Source organism: Crinia signifera, chromosome 19 (assembly GCF_055691185.1).
Source record: "Crinia signifera chromosome 19, ASM5569118v1, whole genome shotgun sequence".
NCBI classification, from domain to species: Eukaryota; Metazoa; Chordata; class Amphibia; order Anura; family Myobatrachidae; genus Crinia; species Crinia signifera.
The window spans coordinates 35,096,198-35,117,690 of record NC_139226.1 but is presented as its reverse complement, the minus strand read 5'-3'; the positions used below and the strand labels follow the sequence as shown (position 1 = coordinate 35,117,690).

The 21,493-nt window shown below is 47.4% G+C and overlaps 1 protein-coding gene across 3 annotated transcripts in view; it reads right to left on the bottom strand.

Annotated features, from left to right (window-relative positions):
- Positions 1 to 21,493, bottom strand: part of PHLDB3 (pleckstrin homology like domain family B member 3) — a 65,738-nt gene that overhangs the window by 30,718 nt on the left and 13,527 nt on the right. For 2 of the 3 annotated variants that reach the window (XM_083162354.1, XM_083162355.1), the window contains 2 exons: positions 6,433 to 6,680; positions 426 to 557 (listed from right to left, as the gene is read on the bottom strand). In XM_083162354.1, the coding sequence (XP_083018480.1) occupies positions 426 to 557; positions 6,433 to 6,660 (360 nt within the window). In that variant the 5' untranslated portion in view covers positions 6,661 to 6,680. The remainder of the gene's footprint in view (positions 1 to 425; positions 558 to 6,432; positions 6,681 to 21,493) is intronic. The other variant, XM_083162356.1, reaches the window with a different exon arrangement.

The following is a 21,493-nucleotide window of genomic DNA, read 5'->3' as shown; positions in this document are numbered from 1 at the left end:
ATATGTTCTGATTGGCAGCCACCAGCACTGGTTTTGCCGGTTACCCTTGACCATAAATAATTTGAATTAGTCCTGGAGCACCAAACCAGGGCACCCATTCAAGTGTCCTGAGGCACCCCAGAGTGCCACGGCCCACAGTTTGGGAACCACTGATCTAGTGTGCACACACTATATCATTAATAATGTGCGCTCCCTCAGGTCGTTATTAACTCCCCCCATGCAGTCAAATTTTGCCTAGAACGTCAACAACTGAATGTCCAGCGTTCGTTGGAGAGCACCGCCGATATGGGTAACGATATCAGAGGTGGGGCTTATCGTCTTGTGTGTACCCAGCTTTAGAGCGGATAAATCCATGTATATTTATTATTTGTGACTAGAGCCAGAGAAGTTTATGAGGTGCGCTATACCCAAACAGAGCGGGTTACCTCAATTTTCAGCTCTCGCCTCTGCAGCTGCAGCTCTCGGATCTCCTGCTCCAGCTGGGAGATCCTGTTCATCACTTTCATCTGCTCGGCCTCCAGCTGCCTCTGGAATGGATTGCCGGCCGCCTCCTCATGCTGGGGGAGAACAGAGAGGATGTACAATAATCCCATTTATATCATCATTCCTCTAATCCCTATTTCTACTTTAGAGTTGCTGACAGTGCGCCATTTGGAATTAATTTTTAGATTTTTTTATATATATATATATATATATATATATATATATATATATATATATATATAATTAATTAGAATATACAGCAGATATTACATTTCTGTGCTGACTGTGTGCGCTTGGTTTTCATGGCTAATATGAGGTGGTTTGTGGAGAATACCATCGCAGGCCACGTAGGTAATATGGCTGTGTCCTTCAAAGAACCGTTTATTCTGGTTGGCCGTTGCCCAGAAAGCGCATGGACTTTTAGACAGCACCACCGGTGATAGTATTGTTGATGTGATTGCCCAGATATTTACTTCGGTTGTTTTGAAGCCAAGCGCGCCACGGCAGCACTCCCAAGATGGCCACTATACCACGGTTTATCCTATAGATAGGAGTGCAGTCATCTTCTTCTCTACATAGAGACAGTTATTTATGTATACGGACAAACTAAGCACTAATCAGCGTCCTATGTTCAGCCAAGATGCAGATGTAAATAGTAAAATATGTGGAGAAGTGGACCAGTGGAGCCACCAATCAACACTGAGGTAGCATTTATGAAGTACATTCCATAACATTAATGGTAGAAGCTGATTGGTTGATGTTCTCCACTCTTTTCACTGCTTGATATAACTCCCCCAAAGTGTTGAACCAGGAAACTGAACTAGAATATTCCCTTTTGACCAGCTACCGGGCCTCTGTCAGACAGAGCCTGGAGATCTAGTACTAGGCACCTGCCTCAGAGTGAAGGATGGCATGGGGTTGTGGGCAGTGTTCCCTCTAAGCTGTGCGCACGTGCGCGCGCACACACCTCGACGAGCGTGCGCACAGACATTGCAACAGAGCGCACAAAGCAGCAGTTGTCCCTTTTTGCAGTTGTGGACTAAATTAATGAGTGTTTCACCCATTGACTACATTGTGTGCTGTGTTTTGAATGTTTAAATGTTTAATATCATTTTGAAGTAAAGTTAACACAAATGCTGAACGTCATTTTCTAAGTGACGCACAAAAATTAAAATTTCCTTCCAAAGTTGCACAGCCAAAATCTTTAGCCGCACACAGCCTTCGTAAAATTAGAGGGAACATTGGTTGTGGGCTGAACTCTCTGAGACATACAGGTCGGCTGTAATGTGATCTCAGGTCTTCATGCAGTGTAATGTAAGTTATGGCTATACTGTATATTGATGCTTCCCAACATCAGGCTGGACAGTGCGGATGACAAACACCTCTGAGTATCCCTTATCATCACAGTCACTGCTGGCTGCTCAGTGTCTGCTGTCAGCTTGGGCTGGGACTCGCTGACACGGCCGTCTTTGGTTAAAACGTAACACGCATTTCTTGTCTCTGGATACAAAATATCCAATGCAAAGAGCCCACTGCAGGATCCCAGAACATAGAAGTAATGGGTTTAGTCAAAGTCGCAAGAGGGTCCCTGAGGACTAAGTGGCCCACTGATGCCCCTGTCAGCCTCTTCCTGTCCCACACTGTTTTTCCCTGTCACCCTTTGCCTCGGTTATTTTATTTCAGTTCTTCAACTGTCTAGATGTAGTCATATGGTTGACCACTAATGGTCGACAGTCAAACCATCGACAGGGTCAAACGGTCAAGATGGGTCCAAAGATCAACAGTCAAAAGGCCGACAGTGGGGGGAGGGAATCGACATGGGAAATGTCGACATGTGTTTTTCTAGGTTGTGTGTCTATGTCGACGTGGGCATGGTTGGCATGTCGACATGGACACTGTCTAAGTGTACTGGGTACACTTAGACGGTACCTTGCATGGCTCGATACACTCACCATGCTTCGGGCTCGGTGCACTCAGCACACTAATATATTCTCCCTCCACGCCGCAGTGTTTGGTACGGTATTAAATACCGCCTGTCGGCACACATGGTTCAGGGGGCCCTTGACCCATTCATCAGCAATACAAAATTGGCCCTTATAGTCTGTCCTGGAAAAATAAATGACGGCAGACAATCAACTCACCCATGTCTGGGACGTCTCCACAATCCGGAGAACAGCCTTTGAATCCCATGCGGTGGTAATGCTTTCTGTTTGCTAGTGGCACACAGCACAAGTGATGTCGTGTAATACAAGCTGTGATATTTCCAGTAGCTTATGAGCCGTCAAACAAGCGAGCAATTATTGGCAACATCCTGCCTCTCGCGCCTCTGGCAGAGACCCCTGCTATGGGATCTCACATTTTAAAGAGACACAGAAAGCTTAATGAATTAAAAGTGTCTGTCAATGCTTACTGGCCATGGAGGCAACTGAGTTATCTGCTGCCAGGCTCCTGCTCCCAGGGGGGCACCTCTCCTCCCTTGCCAGTTTGAATCAGTTAACTAACATTTATACATAGTCAGAATCTACATACTGTGCAGGTGAAATAAGCTTTTGTCAGGAAGGTGACTGCCTCCAGTGAGACAGGTCACAGGTTCTAATCCTAGGTATGACTGCTAGTTTAAAATACATTATAATGTAAATAATATTTTCTGGGTTGAGAGAGATTATATATATATATATATATATATATATATATATATATATATATATATATATATATATATATATATATATATATATATATATATATATATATATATATATATATATATATATATATATATATATATATATACACACACACACACACACACACACACATGTGTGAGAGAGAAATTGCTATAGCGGTCGTACCGAGGAATCAGTTGCAAAGTGAGTGACAGGAAGACAGCGTTTGGGGTTGGGAATGGGAGTGGTCGGCCAAACGCAGGCGTTTGTGGGCGTGCGTAAATTAGCAGTTATGAGCTTACTTGCTACTCTAAGCCCCCTGCATCCCGGGACAGCCTGCGCATCTACAATGGCACTCAGACTCTGCGGCATGACCCGGTATGCAATGATGGTATCGATGTCTCAGCAACTATACGCCATCGGATGGAAATGATGCCACAGCAGTGCCGTCCCTCTGCTTGGGTTAGCTTTTGCCTATATTAGCATAATCACTTTTTCTTTAAAAAGATCAACAGCCAATTAAAAAAAACTGAACATTAAAAAAATATGTTATTACAGATATGCAACGTTCCTGTACAAAAGGTCACTGCCCTCTGTCACAGATCAGTCACATCTATATGTTATCACGTCTAATTCTATTCCCGATAAGGCTGCGTCTTTGCACGCTCGCTCCTATTTCCTCTACACCTCCCATCTGTAGAGACTTAACAAAACCCTTTCCAAGTCTATACTGATGACAACTCTTTAAAAGACCGTCAAGGACAAACATTTCCAGGAATAAACAAGGATGCAGTTTGCAAAGGTTGACACACATGTATTTAAGACTTTTTTTTTTCCACTTGTTTAGGTTTCTTTACAAGAGTGTCTTGACAGCTATTAATAAATAGAAGTGTATCATATTCAATATAAAATGTAATTAAGTAGCGGCGAGGATTCTTGCTGTAGTCCAAAGGAAATTGCTAATTAAGCAATGAAAATAGATGCGCACAAGTTTATAATACAATAATAATATATACACTTGGTACATATAAACATATCTTCTAATATATGTGCTGGCTGGTTCCCCCCAGGGATCAGCATTGCTGTGTGTATCAGGCGCCATGCGGAAAATGGACTCAGCATAAGGCTTTACCTTTCTTCTAAGCCCACCCCCAAACTCCTGTGAAACTAGCCAATGGGAGCATTACACCATATAGGTACACCAATAACAATTAGCTGAGCAGCACTGCAGCTCATGTTACCATCATGAAACCTACACCACCTATTCCGAACCTACATGGGATGCTCCTCTAAGGCATACCGGGGATCTCCAGAAACTGCAAGAGATGCACCTCATCTAAGGCATATCGGGGATATCCAGAAACTGCAAGAGATGCACCTCCTCTAAGGCATACCGGGGAAATACAGAAACTGCAAGAGACGCACCTCCTCTAAGGCATACCAGGGATCTCCAGAACCTGCAAGAGATGCACCTCCTCTAAGGCATACTTGGGATCTCCAGAAACTGCAAGAGATGCACCTCATCTAAGGCATATCGGGGATATCCAGAAACTGCAAGAGATGCACCTCCTCTAAGGCATACTGGGGATCTCCAGAACCTGCAAGAGATGCACCTCCTCTAAGGCATACTGGGGATCTCCAGAACCTGCAAGAGATGTACCTCCTCTAAGGCATACTGGGGATCTCCAGAAACTGCAAGAGATGCACCTCATCTAAGGCATACTGGGGATCTCCAGAAACTGCAAGAGATGCACCTCCTCTAAGGCATACTGGGGATTTCCAGAACCTGCAAGAGATGCACCTCCTCTAAGGCATACTGGGGATCTCCAGAACCTGCAAAAAAATGCACCTCCTCTAAGGCATATCGGGGATATCCAGAAACTGCAAGAGATGCACCTCCTCTAAGGCATACCAGGGATCTCCAGAAACTGCAAGAGATGCACCTCCTCTAAGGCATACCAAGAATATCCAAACCTTGCAAGAAATGCACCTCCTCTAAGGCATACTGGAGATGTCCAGAACCTGCAGGTGATGCATCACCTCTAAGGCCCCATACACACCAGAAAGATTAGCTCACGATTAGGGCTAATTTCGACCGTTGTAACGACGGTTGTGCATGCATTGTGGGTCAATCGTTCGTTTTTCACTCACAATCAGGATCGTTTGCGACGGGATGCGCGCTCCCGTCACGTCGTGTGTCGCATTGGAGATTTTGCCTCCTGCAGCAGAATCTCCAATCCGACCGCAGGTCGGGTGCTGATTGTATGCACATCTGAAGCACATTGTGTGTGCTCCCGTCGTACGGACCGTCGTTCCAATCCGGCTTGTTTATAAAGACACTCCCACCGCAGATTTACTAACGATCCGCACATCCGACGGTCGTACGACCATCGTTACCGATGTCGGATCGTTAGCTAATCGTGTGCACCAGGGAACATGATCGTTCCCTAGTCGTTTACCGGCAGCGGGAGAGCGCACCAGGAAAGTGCACGCCAAATCGGTAGCCGATCGTTAGACGATCCTGGTCGTTCTGGTGTGTATGGGGCCTTACACATACTGTGGATGTATTAGGGTTACCACCACCTGTCTGTGATTGCTCCGGACAAGTCTGATAACGAAGACCCAAGTCCAGAGGGGTGGCGTTCCCAGACTATACAATGGAGGTTATTCTCGTTCAGTCTTTCTGACAAATTCCTTAGATGGACAAAACCATGTGCACTGCAGGGAGGCAGATGTAAAATGTGCAGAGAGAATTAGATTTGGGTGAGTTATTTTGTTTCTGTGCAGGAAAAATACGTACTGCTTTATTTTCACACTGCAATATAGATCTCACTTTGAAGTAAAACCCCACCCAAATCTAATTCTCTCTGCACAAGTAACATCTGCCCCACCTGCAGTGCACATGGTTTTGTCCATCTAAGAAGGAATTTGTCAGAAAGAGTGAACCAAAATAACCCCCAATGTCCGGGAATAGACAGCTAGTACTAGTCTCGGTACACCACCTCTCCGGACTCCGGTCTTAATTACCAGACTGTCCTGAGTAATCCCGGATGGGTGGTAACCCTAGGATATAGCCACATGTAATACGGGCAATTACAGAAACAAACACTCACTGTACATACATTATACTTGTTAGCCCCTATACTCAGCAGGGGACGTAATTAAAGGTTATGCAAAAGCCTGTACATGGACCCATACGGTGGCTCACAGACAATTCCTAGTCATTCAATTGGTCGACACCTAAAAGTCGACATCAACACAATCAAGTCTGGAGGGAACGCACCTGAGTGTGAGCACTCTCTGTGCTGCTGGTCTCCTCATCATCCGTGCTGTCCGTCACTCTTCCGCCTTCCGAGGACACAGAGTCTCCTTCCAGTTCCTCCCCCGGAGGCTCCCAGGCACACTCCACCTTGCGCTCAGGGGACATGGATTTGGGGTTTAGACTGTCTGGCTCCAAGCAGATTGGAAGCTCCGTCTGCCCCAACAGTGTTCCAGGGCGTCCTACAACCATGAGTCAGAGAGACATACACCCTACGGAGAAAGGACAAATGTTTGTGAGAGACAGCAACGACATGTGCAAATAGCAGCAACAAACACAAGGGCATCCGTGGCCTACACCCTGCAGTGGTGGGTGAGCAATTTAACAGGGAACCAAGCATGTGTGGAGAGGCAAATGCATCATTTTACACCTAAATTTTCTCACTGCTTAAAAGGGCGACAAAATGGCAGCTCCTGTGTTATAACAGAACAAAATGGCAGCTCTTGTGTTATAACAGAACAAAATGGCAGGCCCTGATCTCACATGGAATAGTGGTTTGTTTGTTTTTCTGACACGTCCAGGAAATGGTTACTCGCCCTCATGTAAATATAAGATCTTTTTTAGCAGGACATTATTTTAATGAGACTAAAGTGCTGGCAATGGTGAATTTAAGGGGATATTTCCCCTATAGCAGGGAATTGTACAACATGTTTCTGCCCTTGTAGGTTTCTGTCGCGTTTCGTAGGGAATCACACCAATATGGCCTCACACTGCAACAAAAACAGTATAAATAAGGTAGTATAGAGGTCAATCGGGAGGAGTAAAAATGGACCCAAGATAACTGGGAACTCTCAGGGGAAAACATTGAAAAAAATAGCCACTGTTCTAGGAGACATTATTTTCAAACACATTTTTGCAGCATCCTTGGGCTCTCGCAGTTTCTGGCAACGTAAAGCCTTCACGATGCCTTTCCATACCAACAAAACTATCGCTACACACAAGCAAATTCAGATTGATTATATTTGGCGAGAGGTAAGATTAGATGCAGTGATATACAAAAGGTTTGTATCAATTGCCTTTGACCAGACATGAGATGCATAGACGCAGTTTACAGCGCAATGAGACAGCGACGGTATGAACTGGAAACCGTCTGTGTGATGGCTCTGCTGGTTGTGGAGGGTGTTCGTGGCACTTGGGGGTAGTTTGTGAGTTTGGTTGCTGGGTGCGGCTGTGGGAAGGTAGCCCGTTTTGTGGGATTCAGCCAGTTATGTTAGCTGACTGGGTCCAGCCATGGCAGGGCAGGTGGTGCCACGTGATTACACCTGAGTTCAAATGGCCCAAGTGACTCTCAGACTGCTGTGGATTCTTGTTTCTGCAACGAGTGGTCACAGGTGGCCTTGGCAGGCGGGGCTGCTGATTGGTACAGCGGATGAACGCTGTGTAGATGGACCATGTGACGGTCTATCACCCTTACTCAAACCCGTCTAGTTAGACGCCTAAAGATAGTCAACTGCGGTGGTCAACAGTAGCAGAAGTTACACTTAGCACACTATTATAATCTCACTTTGTGTCCCCTTGGATAGTAAAAGTATGACCCAAGTCGTCCTGCACACAAAAAACGTGAAAAACTCAAGTCGACCATGTGACCATCGACCACGCTCCCATCGCTCTAACACTGGCTTCTAACTTCCGTTACTGTTCATCTAGACGCGGTTAACTATGTTTAGGGGGTTTATTTACTAAGATGGGATGTTGCTATGGGCAACCAATCAGTCACTATCTATTATCTTCTAGATGGTGCTAAATAAGAAGTAGATTTTGATTGGTTGCCCATACATCCCATGTGAAACAGCACTCCTGTCTTACTAAATGAACCCCTAGGCGTATAGCTAGAGGGGTTCAACTAAGCCTGGTTCCCCATAACATGGTCAATCTAGACATCATAGATCCATTGACCAGGTACCCTGCTGAATCACCATGGACAGAGGACTGAGGGCCCTGCTGGTTTCCAGTGGTAGCCGTGATCCTGCACAAAGACACAGCAATGCAGACAGTCTACCCTCCTTGTACAATAAACAATAGCTTCAGAACCACGTAGGTAAATGTGTCCACATGTGCAACCACACTGGCATGCAAAAAACCGCATTAATTAATTGTTTATCATACTCAAAAATGTACATTTACAGTACAGCAACTGCCGACACATACTGTAGTTAGCTAGCTCTCATTCCAGAAATAAAGCGCATACGTTTAGAGTGAACTAGGGACATCACAGAGGTACACTGTGCCTCGTGCCTCAGTAACGTCACTAGTTCCTGGTGAATATGCCACAAGGTTGTCGTGAGGACTAGTTCAGCCCAATAAACAGCAGCGTACACTGCGTGCAGGAGACTGCTCACTTTTAAACGGTTTGCCCTCCTTTTGAGTTTTCCATTAAAGCTACTTAACAAGAGATTTTGGGTGAAATGTAATAGGATGAGAGATTCCGAAAGTGAGAGATTTGGGAAGAAATCTCCAGGGTTGTTTTTAAAGCGGCAATCATTTACACTTCAAAATCAACTTGGTTTTGCAGTGTAAATGATTGCCGCTTTAAAAAAAAAAAAAAAACCTGGCGATTTCTTACTCAAAATCTCTCCGTTTCTGAATTTCTCATCCTATTAAATTTACCCCATTTTCTCCAACACCCCCTCCTACATCCAGGGGTTAGTGCTCTCTGTGCCTGGGTCTGCTTTTCTCAAGGCCACACCGGCATGTTTGTTTACGCCATACTCCTCTGTTTCTATCCCTCCCCGCATCCCTCATATGGTTACCTCAATTTGTATGTATAAATCGCACTGACTCAGTCCTGACCAAAACAGGGCTTCCTGGACATCTCGTCCTTAAACTTGAATTTCTAGTCCAAACACAAAAAAAGCAACGATCACGCGTTCCGGCTGCCGTTGTGCAATGCAGACCCAGACAAGCCCCACTTACCATTAGTCACTGGCTGGCTGGCAGTGTAGTGTTCATCTGATTTGTGCTGTGCCAGCAGATTAACATCTAGGGACTTTCAGTGCAGAACACAGGGGGTGCGATAGGACCTGAGCCGCCCCGGCAAGGAAAATCCCATGGTCACAGCTTGCAGGACTTTCCATGGCGATGGCCCTACAAGGCTGGGACTTTCACTCTGCCTGACCACACGGGTTCCTCTTTTTAAAAGGAAAACTAAATATAAGTTCTGTGAGAGAACTCCAGTAACATCCACAGATACACCACACGTGAGTGACTCGGGGACTGAGCTGCACTTAGAGGAAACAGGACGATCCCCAGGAGGGTGTGCTTTGAAAAGTCGACAGTGAATAGGTCGACAACAAAAGTTGCACATGCGCTGAGGTCGACATGCACAAGATCAACATGAAAAAAAAGGTTGACACGTGAAAAGGTCAGCATGAGTTGACATGGACCCACAATTAGTGTAGCAAGCGCTCTCGCATGGCCCAGGTGGATGTTGAAGTATGAAAGAGGCCCCCCCCCCCCCCAAATTACAAAAATCCTATGTTGGCTGCGTTTCCATGTCACCCTTTTGCTTGTGTCGACATTTTGTCAATAGCAACCTAGTGCATGTCGACCTATTTGACTGTCTACTTAGACACTGTAGAGTAGACCCAGTGGCGTAAGTTTGTCCCAGTTGCCCGGAGGCAAGATGAATATTTGTGCCACACACACACACACACACACACACACACACACACACACACACACACACACACAATTATTCAAAATGTATATAGTCTGTTATGAAATATATATATATATATATATATATATATATATATACACACACACACACCCACAGAGAGAGAGAGAACACACAGCCCGGCGGCAGATGACTCCATTGCCTCCCAGAGTTCTGCCTCTGAGTAGACCTTTTCATCCGGTGATGTGATAAAATGGTCCTAGGATGCATCAAGAATTGGAGAGAGATAAAGTGTAGATGTTGCTCAAAGTGTCCAATCAGCTTCTTCTGTTTATCTAGCACATGGGTCCTCAAACTGCGGCCCTCCAGATGTTGTGAAACTACAAATCCCAGCATGCCTTGCCACAGTTTTAACACTCCCTTATAGCAAAACTGTGGCAAGGCATGCTGGGATTTGTAGTTTCACAACATCTGGAAGGCCGCAGTTTGAGGACCCATGATCTAGCTCTGGGGTAGCCAACCCTAGTCCTCGAGAGCTACCAACAGTGCATGTTTTGCAGATCTCCTCACAGAATCACAAGTGAGCTAATTAGCTCCATCTGTGGATCTTTTAAAATGTGTCGGTGATTAATGAGTGCAGCTGTGCAGCAGCTAGGTTGTCTGGAAAATGTGAACTGTTGGTAGCTCTCGAGGGCTAGGGTTGGCTACCACTGATACATCTTCCATTGATCTAGTCTTCGGAATGACCACTCCACTTTATTTCTCCCCAAGGAGATTCAAAGTTTGAAGAGAGAGATAAAGTACTAACCAATCAGTTATTAAAGACTTGCTGTGCTATTATCTTCACTATGATTCTTTTATGTGTAATGTTTATTGGTATTTTTTATTGTGTCGCTTTTGTACATTGTGAAGTGCTTTGCATGTTCCACACATGGGTGTACGGGTGTTATGATGTACACATCATCGCTTATAGAAGAATAAAATATGGGTGTCTGTGTATATGCCATTATCCGCTGTGCCTTGAGAATGTATGATGTGATGTGATTTTTTTTCTGGGATGCTTAAACTGAATAGAGAAAGCTTTAAATAAAATGCATTAGGGCCAGCAGAGGGAGCTGTCCTCAATGTCACAAAACAGTAATGGAATCACATCTGCAGTCACGTATCCGTGAGACATGATGGCACTTTCAACAGTTGTGTTCCTGAACCTTGCACATGAAATATTCAGCACCAACAGCCTCCCCTTGGGCTTCTCATTGGGCTTCCCGGGAGGGGGAGGGGGGCGGCAACAGCTGCAGAATGGATACGATAGACAGGAACCTTGACGTATCCTGGTACAAACCCAATTGGCTCATCTTTGACAATGCAATACCTGTGAGCGGAACAGGGAATGACAAAGACGACTCCTCTGGCCTGGAAAATGTTTTACAGGTACTATAAGAGATGATGGAACCGGCCTGCCCATTGTTTTGTAATGGCGCATTAACAGCAGGTTACATTAAGAACACAAGCCTTCAATTGTCTGAACGTTCTTATGTGAATTATCAGAACACACTATACAACAAGGGATAAACTATTATAAACATAGGTTGAACTACAGTAGATGGACACAAGTCTTTATTCAGCCTCACCTACTATGTAACTATGTCATTCCTAGCCGTACACACTTAAAGAAGACGGTAATGTGACTGGGGGTCCTACAATGCACCATATCGGGACCTTATACCCTGGACAGCTGCAAAGGTTGCACGGGGTATGGGTAAAAACCGGACCAGGACAAAACCCCCGGACCGCCGGACCAGACATCAAACTCTGCATTTTGGAGCTTGTAGCGTCCGGTCCGGGGGATGTCCTGTCCGGGGGTGTCCTGTCTGGGGGTTCTGCCTGTGACACCTGTCGCTAGGTAGAGGAGGAGGGGTAGAATAAGGTCTCCCTGTATGGTCCGGGCATGTAGCAAAAACCGGACGGTCCGGACCACAGGTCTCCCCTTCCCCATGTCCCTGATGATAGCTATAACAGGGACCCCCGGACAAGACACCCCCCGAACAGGACACCCCCCGGACCGGACCCTATAAGCTCCGGACTGCAGATTTTGATGTACTGTCCGGAGTCTAGTCCGGTCCGGTTTTTACATAGTCCCGGTTGCACGCCCCTAAACTTGACCCTTGCACAGCATATCACATTGATTATGAGGATTGCTCCCGACCCGTCATCCATACACTAGACTTAAGGTTGCAAACAGATGTGTCCTCATACATCTAGCATCAATACATAATGCAGCGTGAGATTCCTCACTCGAATCAGCTGCCAGGTCCTGAGCAACTCCGCATATTAGTCCCAACGCAGGGCACCCAGTACTCACCAGGAGACTGATTAATCTAATATACAACACGTCCATGTTGGGTGCGAATGATCTGTATATGGAGAACAAAATTGTTGTAGCACTTGGTGTACAGATTTGAAAGTTACTAAGGTGGAATTTCTATTGAACTGTTGCCCATAGCAACAGTTATGGATAACCGAATCCATCGGATTCTACTTCTTACTTATTTAGCTAGAAGGCATAGCCAACCTGCAGCTGTTGTAAAACTACACATCCCAGCATGCCTTGCCAGAGTATTGCTATTAGCAAATGCTAAAACTGTAGCAATGCATGCTGGTATGTGTAGTTTCACAACAGCTGGGAGGTCCACAGGTTGCCTATTACTGTTCTAGAACATAAACAGATAGAATCTGATTGGTTGCTATGGGGAACATCCCATCTTCAATAGAACTGCCATTTTACTAAATTTACCCGAAAGGCTCAACTGTAGTAATGATTTACAAGGTCACATCTGTATACTGTATGCTGAAAGCCTCAGAGCCACCCAGTGTGTACAGGGCAGCAATAAGTGGTGAGCGCTGATGTGCGCTCTCGCATCATCGCTGGCCCGACTGCTCATCTGCTGGTATTCCGAGCGAGGGGTGAGCGGCTTTCCATAGCATCTTTCTATGGAAAGCCATCCACCCCGGGGGGGGGAAAAATTGCTAAAACGGGCGAAAAACTGTATTTACTGATAATTATTTTCTTCCCAGCGGTTTTCCCCATCATCGCTGTCCGTACACGCCGGGCAAAATTGCCCAGTGTGTATGGACCTTAAATCTAAACAGAAAGACAAGGGACGCATCACTGGTGCAATTATATATGCGCTTTCCAAGAAATAAAGATAATATAACGCAGCCGCAATATTTGCGGATGGGCGAAGTCTACCGTCGCGTACGCTGAAGTCGCGTACATGAACAAGTCGCAGCTCTGCGCTAATTCATCTGCACCGATTCACAAAGTCCCTGAATAGGCCGCTAATGATGCATTAATAAAAACATTATGTATTATCCCAGGATTGCTCCGGAAGCCCTTCTTCTTTGTTAGCCGTTTAACGAGCGCTTAACGATGCATAAGGCCAAGTCAAATAAAGATTGAATGTCTTATTATTGGATCTAAGCGGAATGGTAGGAGATGGGGCTCCACTCTCCCCGGTCCTGACAGTTCTGCGTGGCCAGGTTCCACTCGGCTCTGCCAGAGAGCCGCGCTAGCGAGCAGCCGGGCCTGGTGGAACCTGCACTGCAGGGTTCTGCGGTCGTGGTTATTATGAGGGCTGTTGTAATAAAAGTCGTCTGTGTCCCAGCTTGGGAGTGGGTGCCCTGAGTTCTCAGATTGGGCGTTGTAGGTATTAGTTTTCCAGGTCAAACAATGCTTTTATTTAATTACAGGCCTGTCCTAACATGCGCACAAGTACAAGAGATATATATATAAAAAAAATAATAATAATAAGACATCTCTGTGGTGACATCAACACTTCTACACAGAAGACCCGCCGCTCACCTGCTCCAGCGAGGGGGGGTGCAGGCAGCCATTTGGCCGCTCAATTGCTCCACGGGGGCGCAGGGGTGGGTTGGGGTGCAGCAGACCAGCCGTGCGCTGGTTAATCTGCTCCACAGGGGGTGGGGGGTGCGGCAGACCCGCCGCTCACCTGCACCAGCTCCACTGGGATGGGGGTAATGCAGCGACTTTGCTGAGTCAGGGCATGCTGGTGTGAGGATGATCTCACTTCATGCCGCCCTCCAGTGGCCGGTGCCCCAGGCAATTGCCTAAAGCTGGTGGCGCCGGCCCTGCATTTAGCAGCACCCTGCTAAAACAGCCGGGCTCATGGGTTCCCGCCGCCGCAGCATCAATAGATACCATGCGCATCTATTCACATTGATGGGGGTGCTTGGGGGGGGACCAGCTCCTCCGTAGGTGCCAGGCACGCTTCAATCAATGACTTCAGCGGCCCAGCCCTGCTCACCTCACTAATGTGGACGAGCCACCAACGTCACTGTCGAGGTTCTGGGTTCCTCCCAGGCTCTCTAGTCAATGTGAATAGATGCCTCGCGCATGGGCACGGTATCTATTCGCGCTGCGGTGGAGACCCACGTGACTGACTTTTTTTAGCAGGGCGCTGCTAAACGTCCAACGCACGTTTTGCACATTGGGCAGGGCATGGCACCCTACTAAAGCTGCCTAGAGCCAACACCATCATCATTTATCCAGAATCTTCTAGTGACAGTGGTTGCCCGGGTCCACCCACATTAGTAACAGCGGCGGCCTGGGACGCTGAGCTCAAGCTGCCCTCTTTCCTCCTCCACCCTGCCCTGCCGTAATCCGGGAGGAATCACTAGATAAGTAGAATATGATTGGTTACTATGGGCAAGTAGTAGGCATAGTCTCACTTATAAAACTCTTTAGTACATTTAACTCGGTCTCCCGTGCACATCGGATCAGAGCCAGCGATTGGACCTGCTTGAACGTCAGACCTCCGACTCGGGCAACCTCCCGGCAGCGGGGATGGGCTTGCATGCAAAAAGACCTTCCTGGGCGGCTCAAGGGGGAATTGGCTGCGAATTCTCCACTCAGAGAAGCAGCAGTTCTGTATGGGGCAGGGGCGGAACTACCATTGGTGCAGCAGGTGCATTGCACCGGGGCCCTTAAGGACTAAGGGGCCCGTGCCATGCGGCATATTGTTAACTTGGGTTGTGGAGGAGGAGGAGGGGGGCCCAAATTAAATTTTTGCACCTGGGCCCACCACTCACAAGTTCCGCCCCTGGTATGGGGGCCTATAGAGTAAACACAAGTGGGCATCTGCCTGACTTACAGTCCCCGGCCCCTCAAATAAACCCTCTCGGTAATGTCATCTGTAAATTCCGTTCTCTTTTCTCTAGGATATTTGTATTGCGCATATAATTATAATATATACACATAAATATATACTGTATATTAATTTACATTTAATAATAGCAGCAGGAAGAATTTTCCGCCTACCATTCCTGGCACAGGCTGCTTAATAAGATTTAAATGACGCAGTGCAAGACCTTTCCCACGCAGTCATTACAGGACAGAACCCAAACAAACAGATTATCGGGGGCAGTTACTAAGTGCTCTGCCTCTGCAAACTGCAGCTACACGGGGAGGTGTCTACGTAATAGTCTCAGAACATTCAGCAGGAGACTTATACAGCAACTGGCTCTTGCTGCAGAAGTAAGGCATCTCCAAGTTGCCAAATCGGATGGGTTTGACATCTTGTCCGATCCGTGGTCCCATGCACATCAGATGGGAGTCCGAGGTCGGACCTGCAACATGTCCGACCTCCGACTCGCCTCTAACCCCCTGTCGGCAGCGGGGAACGGGATCGCATGCTATATGTCACATGCGACCACATAGCCTAACACTATGGGGGTTGTTCTGCTTTACCCAGAAAGGCACAATCACTCTCTAAAGGACAAAACCATGTGCACTGCAGGTGGGGCAGATGTAACATGTGCAGAGAGAGTTAGATTTGGGTGGAGGATGTACTTTAAACTGATATCTATATTGCAGTGTAAAAATAAAGCAGACAGCATTTACCCTGCACAGAAACAATAAAACACCCAAATCTAACTCTCTCTGCACATGTTACATCTGCCCCACCTGCAGTGCACATGGTTTTGACCATTAATGAGTGATTGTGTCTTTCCGAGTGAATCAGTATAACCCCCAATGTCCTGAGTGCCATCATTGCAGGGGGGCAGCAGCTATGGGGCTCGGAGATGAGCAGGGGGGGCGGGGTCATAGTTGCTGATATTCATGATATATCAGCCAATAAAAGAAAGTGGTCCAATCCAATGGACTACAAACTGACCGTGGCAGGCTTTATTACTACCAGATGGCCTAATTATCATAGAATGGGGTGTAATGAGTCCTCCCCCAATGTACACACACTCCGAGGGAAATTCCTACCTCCAGATTGAACATTCCTGCAGTACACTAGAACCAGCTTAAGATCCGAGAGCTGGGGATGTTGGATTTATGGGTCTATTTATTAAGCCTTGGAGAGAGATAAAGTGGAGAAAGAGATAAAGTCCCGACCAATCAGCTCCTAATGTCACAGGCTGGATTTAAAAAATGACAGTTAGCAGCTGGTTGGCTGGAACTTTGGGATGAAGTTACAAAACCTTCATAAAGTGAAAAGTGGGGATGTTACCATAATCAACCAATCAAATTATGTCTATAATTTTCTAGGATGCACCAGAGAAATGATAGCAACCAATCAGATTGGTTGTCACGAGTACAACCAGCCAATCAGCTCCTAGCTGCCACGTTACAGGCTGGGGGCCAGATGCACTAAGCTTCAAAATTGATAAAATGGAGAGTGATAAACAGCCAGCCAATCAGCTCCTAGCTGCCATGTCACCTGGCTGAGTTTGAAAAATGTCAGGCAGGAGCTAATTGGCTGGTTGTTTATCACTTTGAAGCTTAGTGCATCTGGCCCTGGGTTTGAAAATGACAGCAGCTGATTGGCTGGTTGTTTATCACTCTCCAATTTCTCACTTTTTAAAGCTAGTAAATTGATCCCTTAGCTTCTAAAACCACTTAAATGTACATTTTATTTCTCCTTAAGGGACACAGACCTTTTAGGTTCTATATTAGAGCATAGAACAAGCCCATTAACACAACTGGTCATTTATTTATATTGTCCCAGCATATGTCATACAATGGCTTTGTGTCACTTGGCTGTCTCCCTCGGAGACTCTGTGGTTTGTACATTTTTGCCAGATGACGCCGTATTTTGGTGATAAATGATCATCTGCAGCTATTTTCAACCCAAGCTGGCTGCGACGCTATAGTGTAAATCTCTGAAAGCGTCCTTGACCTAAACATACACACGCGTGTTTGCATTACCTGTTTACACTGTGTGCCCTTAGCTACAGTGTAACGCTACTGATGTTAACTCTATGACTGCCAGCAGGAACAGTACTATGTACAGGACACATGGTAATATACACTCCCGACCCACACTGCAAGCGATACATTACTCAGTGTGATGTCATACACACGTCTTCCTAATGGTGATGTAACACGCATGTATATATTATTATTATTACACAGTAAGGATACAGAAGGCCAGTGAAGACTAGATGGGCCAAGTGGTCCGTATCTGCAGTCAAATTCTATGTTTCTATGCACTGATGTATCTGGTCTGATATAACAGGTGAAGGCAACCTGTCCAGAGGCGCTTCGGCTAATGTGGAACTACACATCCCAGCATGCACTGCCTTAGTGTAGCTGTTAAGGCATGCAGGGATGTGTAGTTCCACATTAGCTGACATGCCAAAGGTTGCTGCTCGTAGGGTGATTGACGCCCTGCAGGCGTTTGGGGTTTCCCGACTGCATTTTCTGGGCGTCCGTCGGAAACCGTCATCTGTGGCCTCCTTCTCCCCAGGGCCTTTGCAGCACAGAATGAGTCTAGACTTACTCAGCGCTGCGAGCAGGGGGAAGTCATTCGATGGTGACCAATTTCCCCCCCCTGTGCGCACGGCTGCGTACGTGTTTGCAGCCATGCACAGGGGCTGGGGAAGTATGTTCAACACCTGCTTACTGGGCTCCAAACACCAGCGCGCAGGTCTGAATCAGGCCTAAATAACCAGCCAATCAGCTCCTAGCTGTCATTTTTTTAAACACAGCCTCTAACATGGCAGGGGCTGGTTGGTTAGTACTTTATCTTTCTCCAATCTTTGATAAACCTCCCCCATTGATGTAATTTGTCTGCAGAGATTTGCCTAGGTGTGTGTGTGTGTGTGTGTGTGTGTGTGTGTGTGTGTACACACAATTATTTGCATGTATTCCACGTGCCCTATTTACATTAAACCCTCACCTACCACCTGCTGTGTAAAGGTTTTTGCTAAGGGTGTTAAAAGGGTTTAATTTACTAAGATGGGAGTTCTATTGCCCATAGCAACCAATCAGACTCTACTTATTTATCACCTTCTAGAATATAATAATCTGATTGGCTGCCTAGGCAGAACATCCCATCTTCAATAGAACTCCCATTCTAGTAGATTTACCCCCAAGTTTCTAGCCTACCAGAAGATCCCAATGATGATTGATGGTTGTACCTCCAGTATAAAGAGGGAGCCTCCAGTTAGAACAAGGGTGAGACTGCTGTTGCTTGTGCATGTGTAATGGCAGCGTACGTGCACAGGACTATTGTTACCACTATAATCTAATAACAGTATACATAGCATAACTGTGCTGCACAGGAGGCTACTGGTTGAGTCTGCACTGGGTGTTATATATAGTGTAGTGCCAAGCCCTGTTATTGCCTGTACAGGAGTACAGCTGCAGTGCCACCCTGTCCTGTCAGCGTGTATGGGGACAGCACCCAATACCATATTATACACACAACCTATAAGCTGCGAGCATTAGCAAGGGCGGTGTCCCTTTATTATACCATCCTATTGTTCTGCCCTGCTAGAGAGAATATATATAGCTATGATTATTATTGTAACCTGGTTTGTATAAATATTATATAATTACAGATTAGCGTGCAGCCTACCTCAGCGCCTCTACCGATGGCGTGCAGCCTACCTCAGCGCCTCTACCGATGGCGTGCAGCCTACCGCAGGGCCTCTACCGATGGCGTGCAGCCTACCTCAGCGCCTCTACCGATGGCGTGCAGCCTACCTCAGCGCCTCTACCGATGGCGTGCAGCCTACCTCAGCGCCTCTACCGATGGCGTGCAGCCTACCTCAGCGCCTCTACCGATGGCGTGCAGCCTACCGCAGGGCCTCTACCGATGGCGTGCAGCCTACCGCAGGGCCTCTACCGATGGCGTGCAGCCTACCGCAGGGCCTCTACCGATGGCGTGCAGCCTACCGCAGGGCCTCTACCGATGGCGTGCAGCCTACCGCAGCGCCTCTACCGATGCTGTGCAGCCTACCGCAGCACCTCTACTGATGCTGTGCAGCCTACCGCAGCGCCTCTACCGATGCTGTGCAGCCTACCGCAGCGCCTCTACCGATGCTGTGCAGCCTACCGCAGCGCCTCTACCGATGCTGTGCAGCCTACCGCAGGGCCTCTACCGATGGCGTGCAGCCTACCGCAGGGCCTCTACCGATGGCGTGCAGCCTACCGCAGGGCCTCTACCGATGGCGTGCAGCCTACCGCAGGGCCTCTACCGATGGCGTGCAGCCTACCGCAGGGCCTCTACCGATGGCGTGCAGCCTACATCAGTGCCTCTACCGATGGTGCACAGCCTACCTCAGCATCTCTACCGATGGCGTGCAGCCTACCGCAGCATTTCTACCGATGGCGTGCAGCCTACCTCAGCATCTCTACCAATGACGTGCAGCCTACCTCAGCAGCTCTACCGATGGCGTGCAGCCTACCGCAGCATCTCTACCGATGGCGTGCAGCCTACCGCAGCATCTCTACCGATGGCGTGCAGCCTACAGCAGCATCTCTACCGATGGCGTGCAGCCTACAGCAGCTACTTAACTTTTTTTTTTTTTATACCTTTTACAGATCAACTAAAGCTGCCACAAATAAATCCCCTTCATACTGTCTTAGAAATTGATCAAGGTGTAAGTTTGCGGCGTCCCATTAATGTCCCTATAATGGAAGAAAGCCTGGCCTCTCCCAACAGGGAGCCCAAGTCATGTTCTTACGCAGTGGCCGATTATCGCATAACAGAGCAATTATCGGCAGACTACACATGTGCTGCAATCACAATGCACAGGCGCAAAGGGTCTGCTGCAATCTCCCTCACAACGAGACATGAGGGTTGGGAATACGCAAGCATGTCATGGAAATGTACCTGCAGATGGCTGTGCGCGCAAACATGGCGTCTGAGTCGCTACTACGGTGTCCAGTCCGCTTGGCCACAGGCTCAATGGCCCACGTTATACACAACACACAGCCTTTCCAACCTAGAGAGCTTACAATCTAATCTCTCAGGAAGAAACTTGTCCGAATACATTGATGAAACTGGCCTCTCATTGCTATTGTTAACCATTGTGTGAGTTTAACCAGTGACTTCTAATCACCCCCCTCCCCCTCCTCCAAACTGGACTCTTTCCACCTCTCCTAATCCGAGGTCACCCCACAGGCACCCTGTGAGCTTTCTACACTGACATTTTGGCACACGGTAGAAGAACCAGGTTAAGCTGCCAAGTCATGTACTATATGACGCAGGACACACGACGGCCGCTTGTCACTGCGCTGCAGGGGAATCTGTAGGACACTGGTAGCCAGCGCCTCTGCACAGCCCCCATTCCGCAAACATCCGCCGCTCTTATGGTCCAAACACCGGAGCCTTGTAAATATTATTCCTGGTGCGATCCAAGGCCGGCAGTGACCAGATGACGCAGCACACTGGCATTCACAACGTGTGTACAGTACACAGATGGGAAATGCCAAAGAACTCATAAAGACACATTGCAATTATAGGGAAGCTATTACATTGCAGCACATTGGCCAGAGGTGAATCCATTCATATTAATGGGAATATTCATAATGAGGGAAGAAAAGGTTTTACATAACCTAATAGTCCAACATATTACGTCACTTAAATAAGCGCCGCCCTGGATACAGCACACCCGTCCAATTGGCTGCTGCCTTTCCTCAGGCAAATGTCTCCAATCACCATTTTCTGAGTCCGACATTGGTCATCTCCTGCTCATCTGTTATGTAACCAGGTTTTCACGTGGGTGCTTATATAGTGATATGCATGCAATCGGATCATCGCAGCAGCACAGAGTATTTCAGGAACACGAACTGCGTCATCGCAGGGTATCGTCACCTTTGGGCTTCTATCGCTGCCCGCCGCAAACCTGCTGCCTCCGCCGACCCCCCTCTCCCCCTCCCTCTGGCTTGCCTTCCTGCAGGACCTCCTGGACCCGGAAGGTAAACCCCTGCTCCCCCTAGCAACGCAGCCAGACATCCTTCCGGCTGCAGGGGGGAGGAGGCGGCGCCGGGGACAACCTGCCTGCTTAGCTGTCCTGGCATGAGGGGAGGAGGAGGCGCCGCCCAGGGAGGTGATGGAGACTCCCCGCACACTACATTACATGTATCGCGGG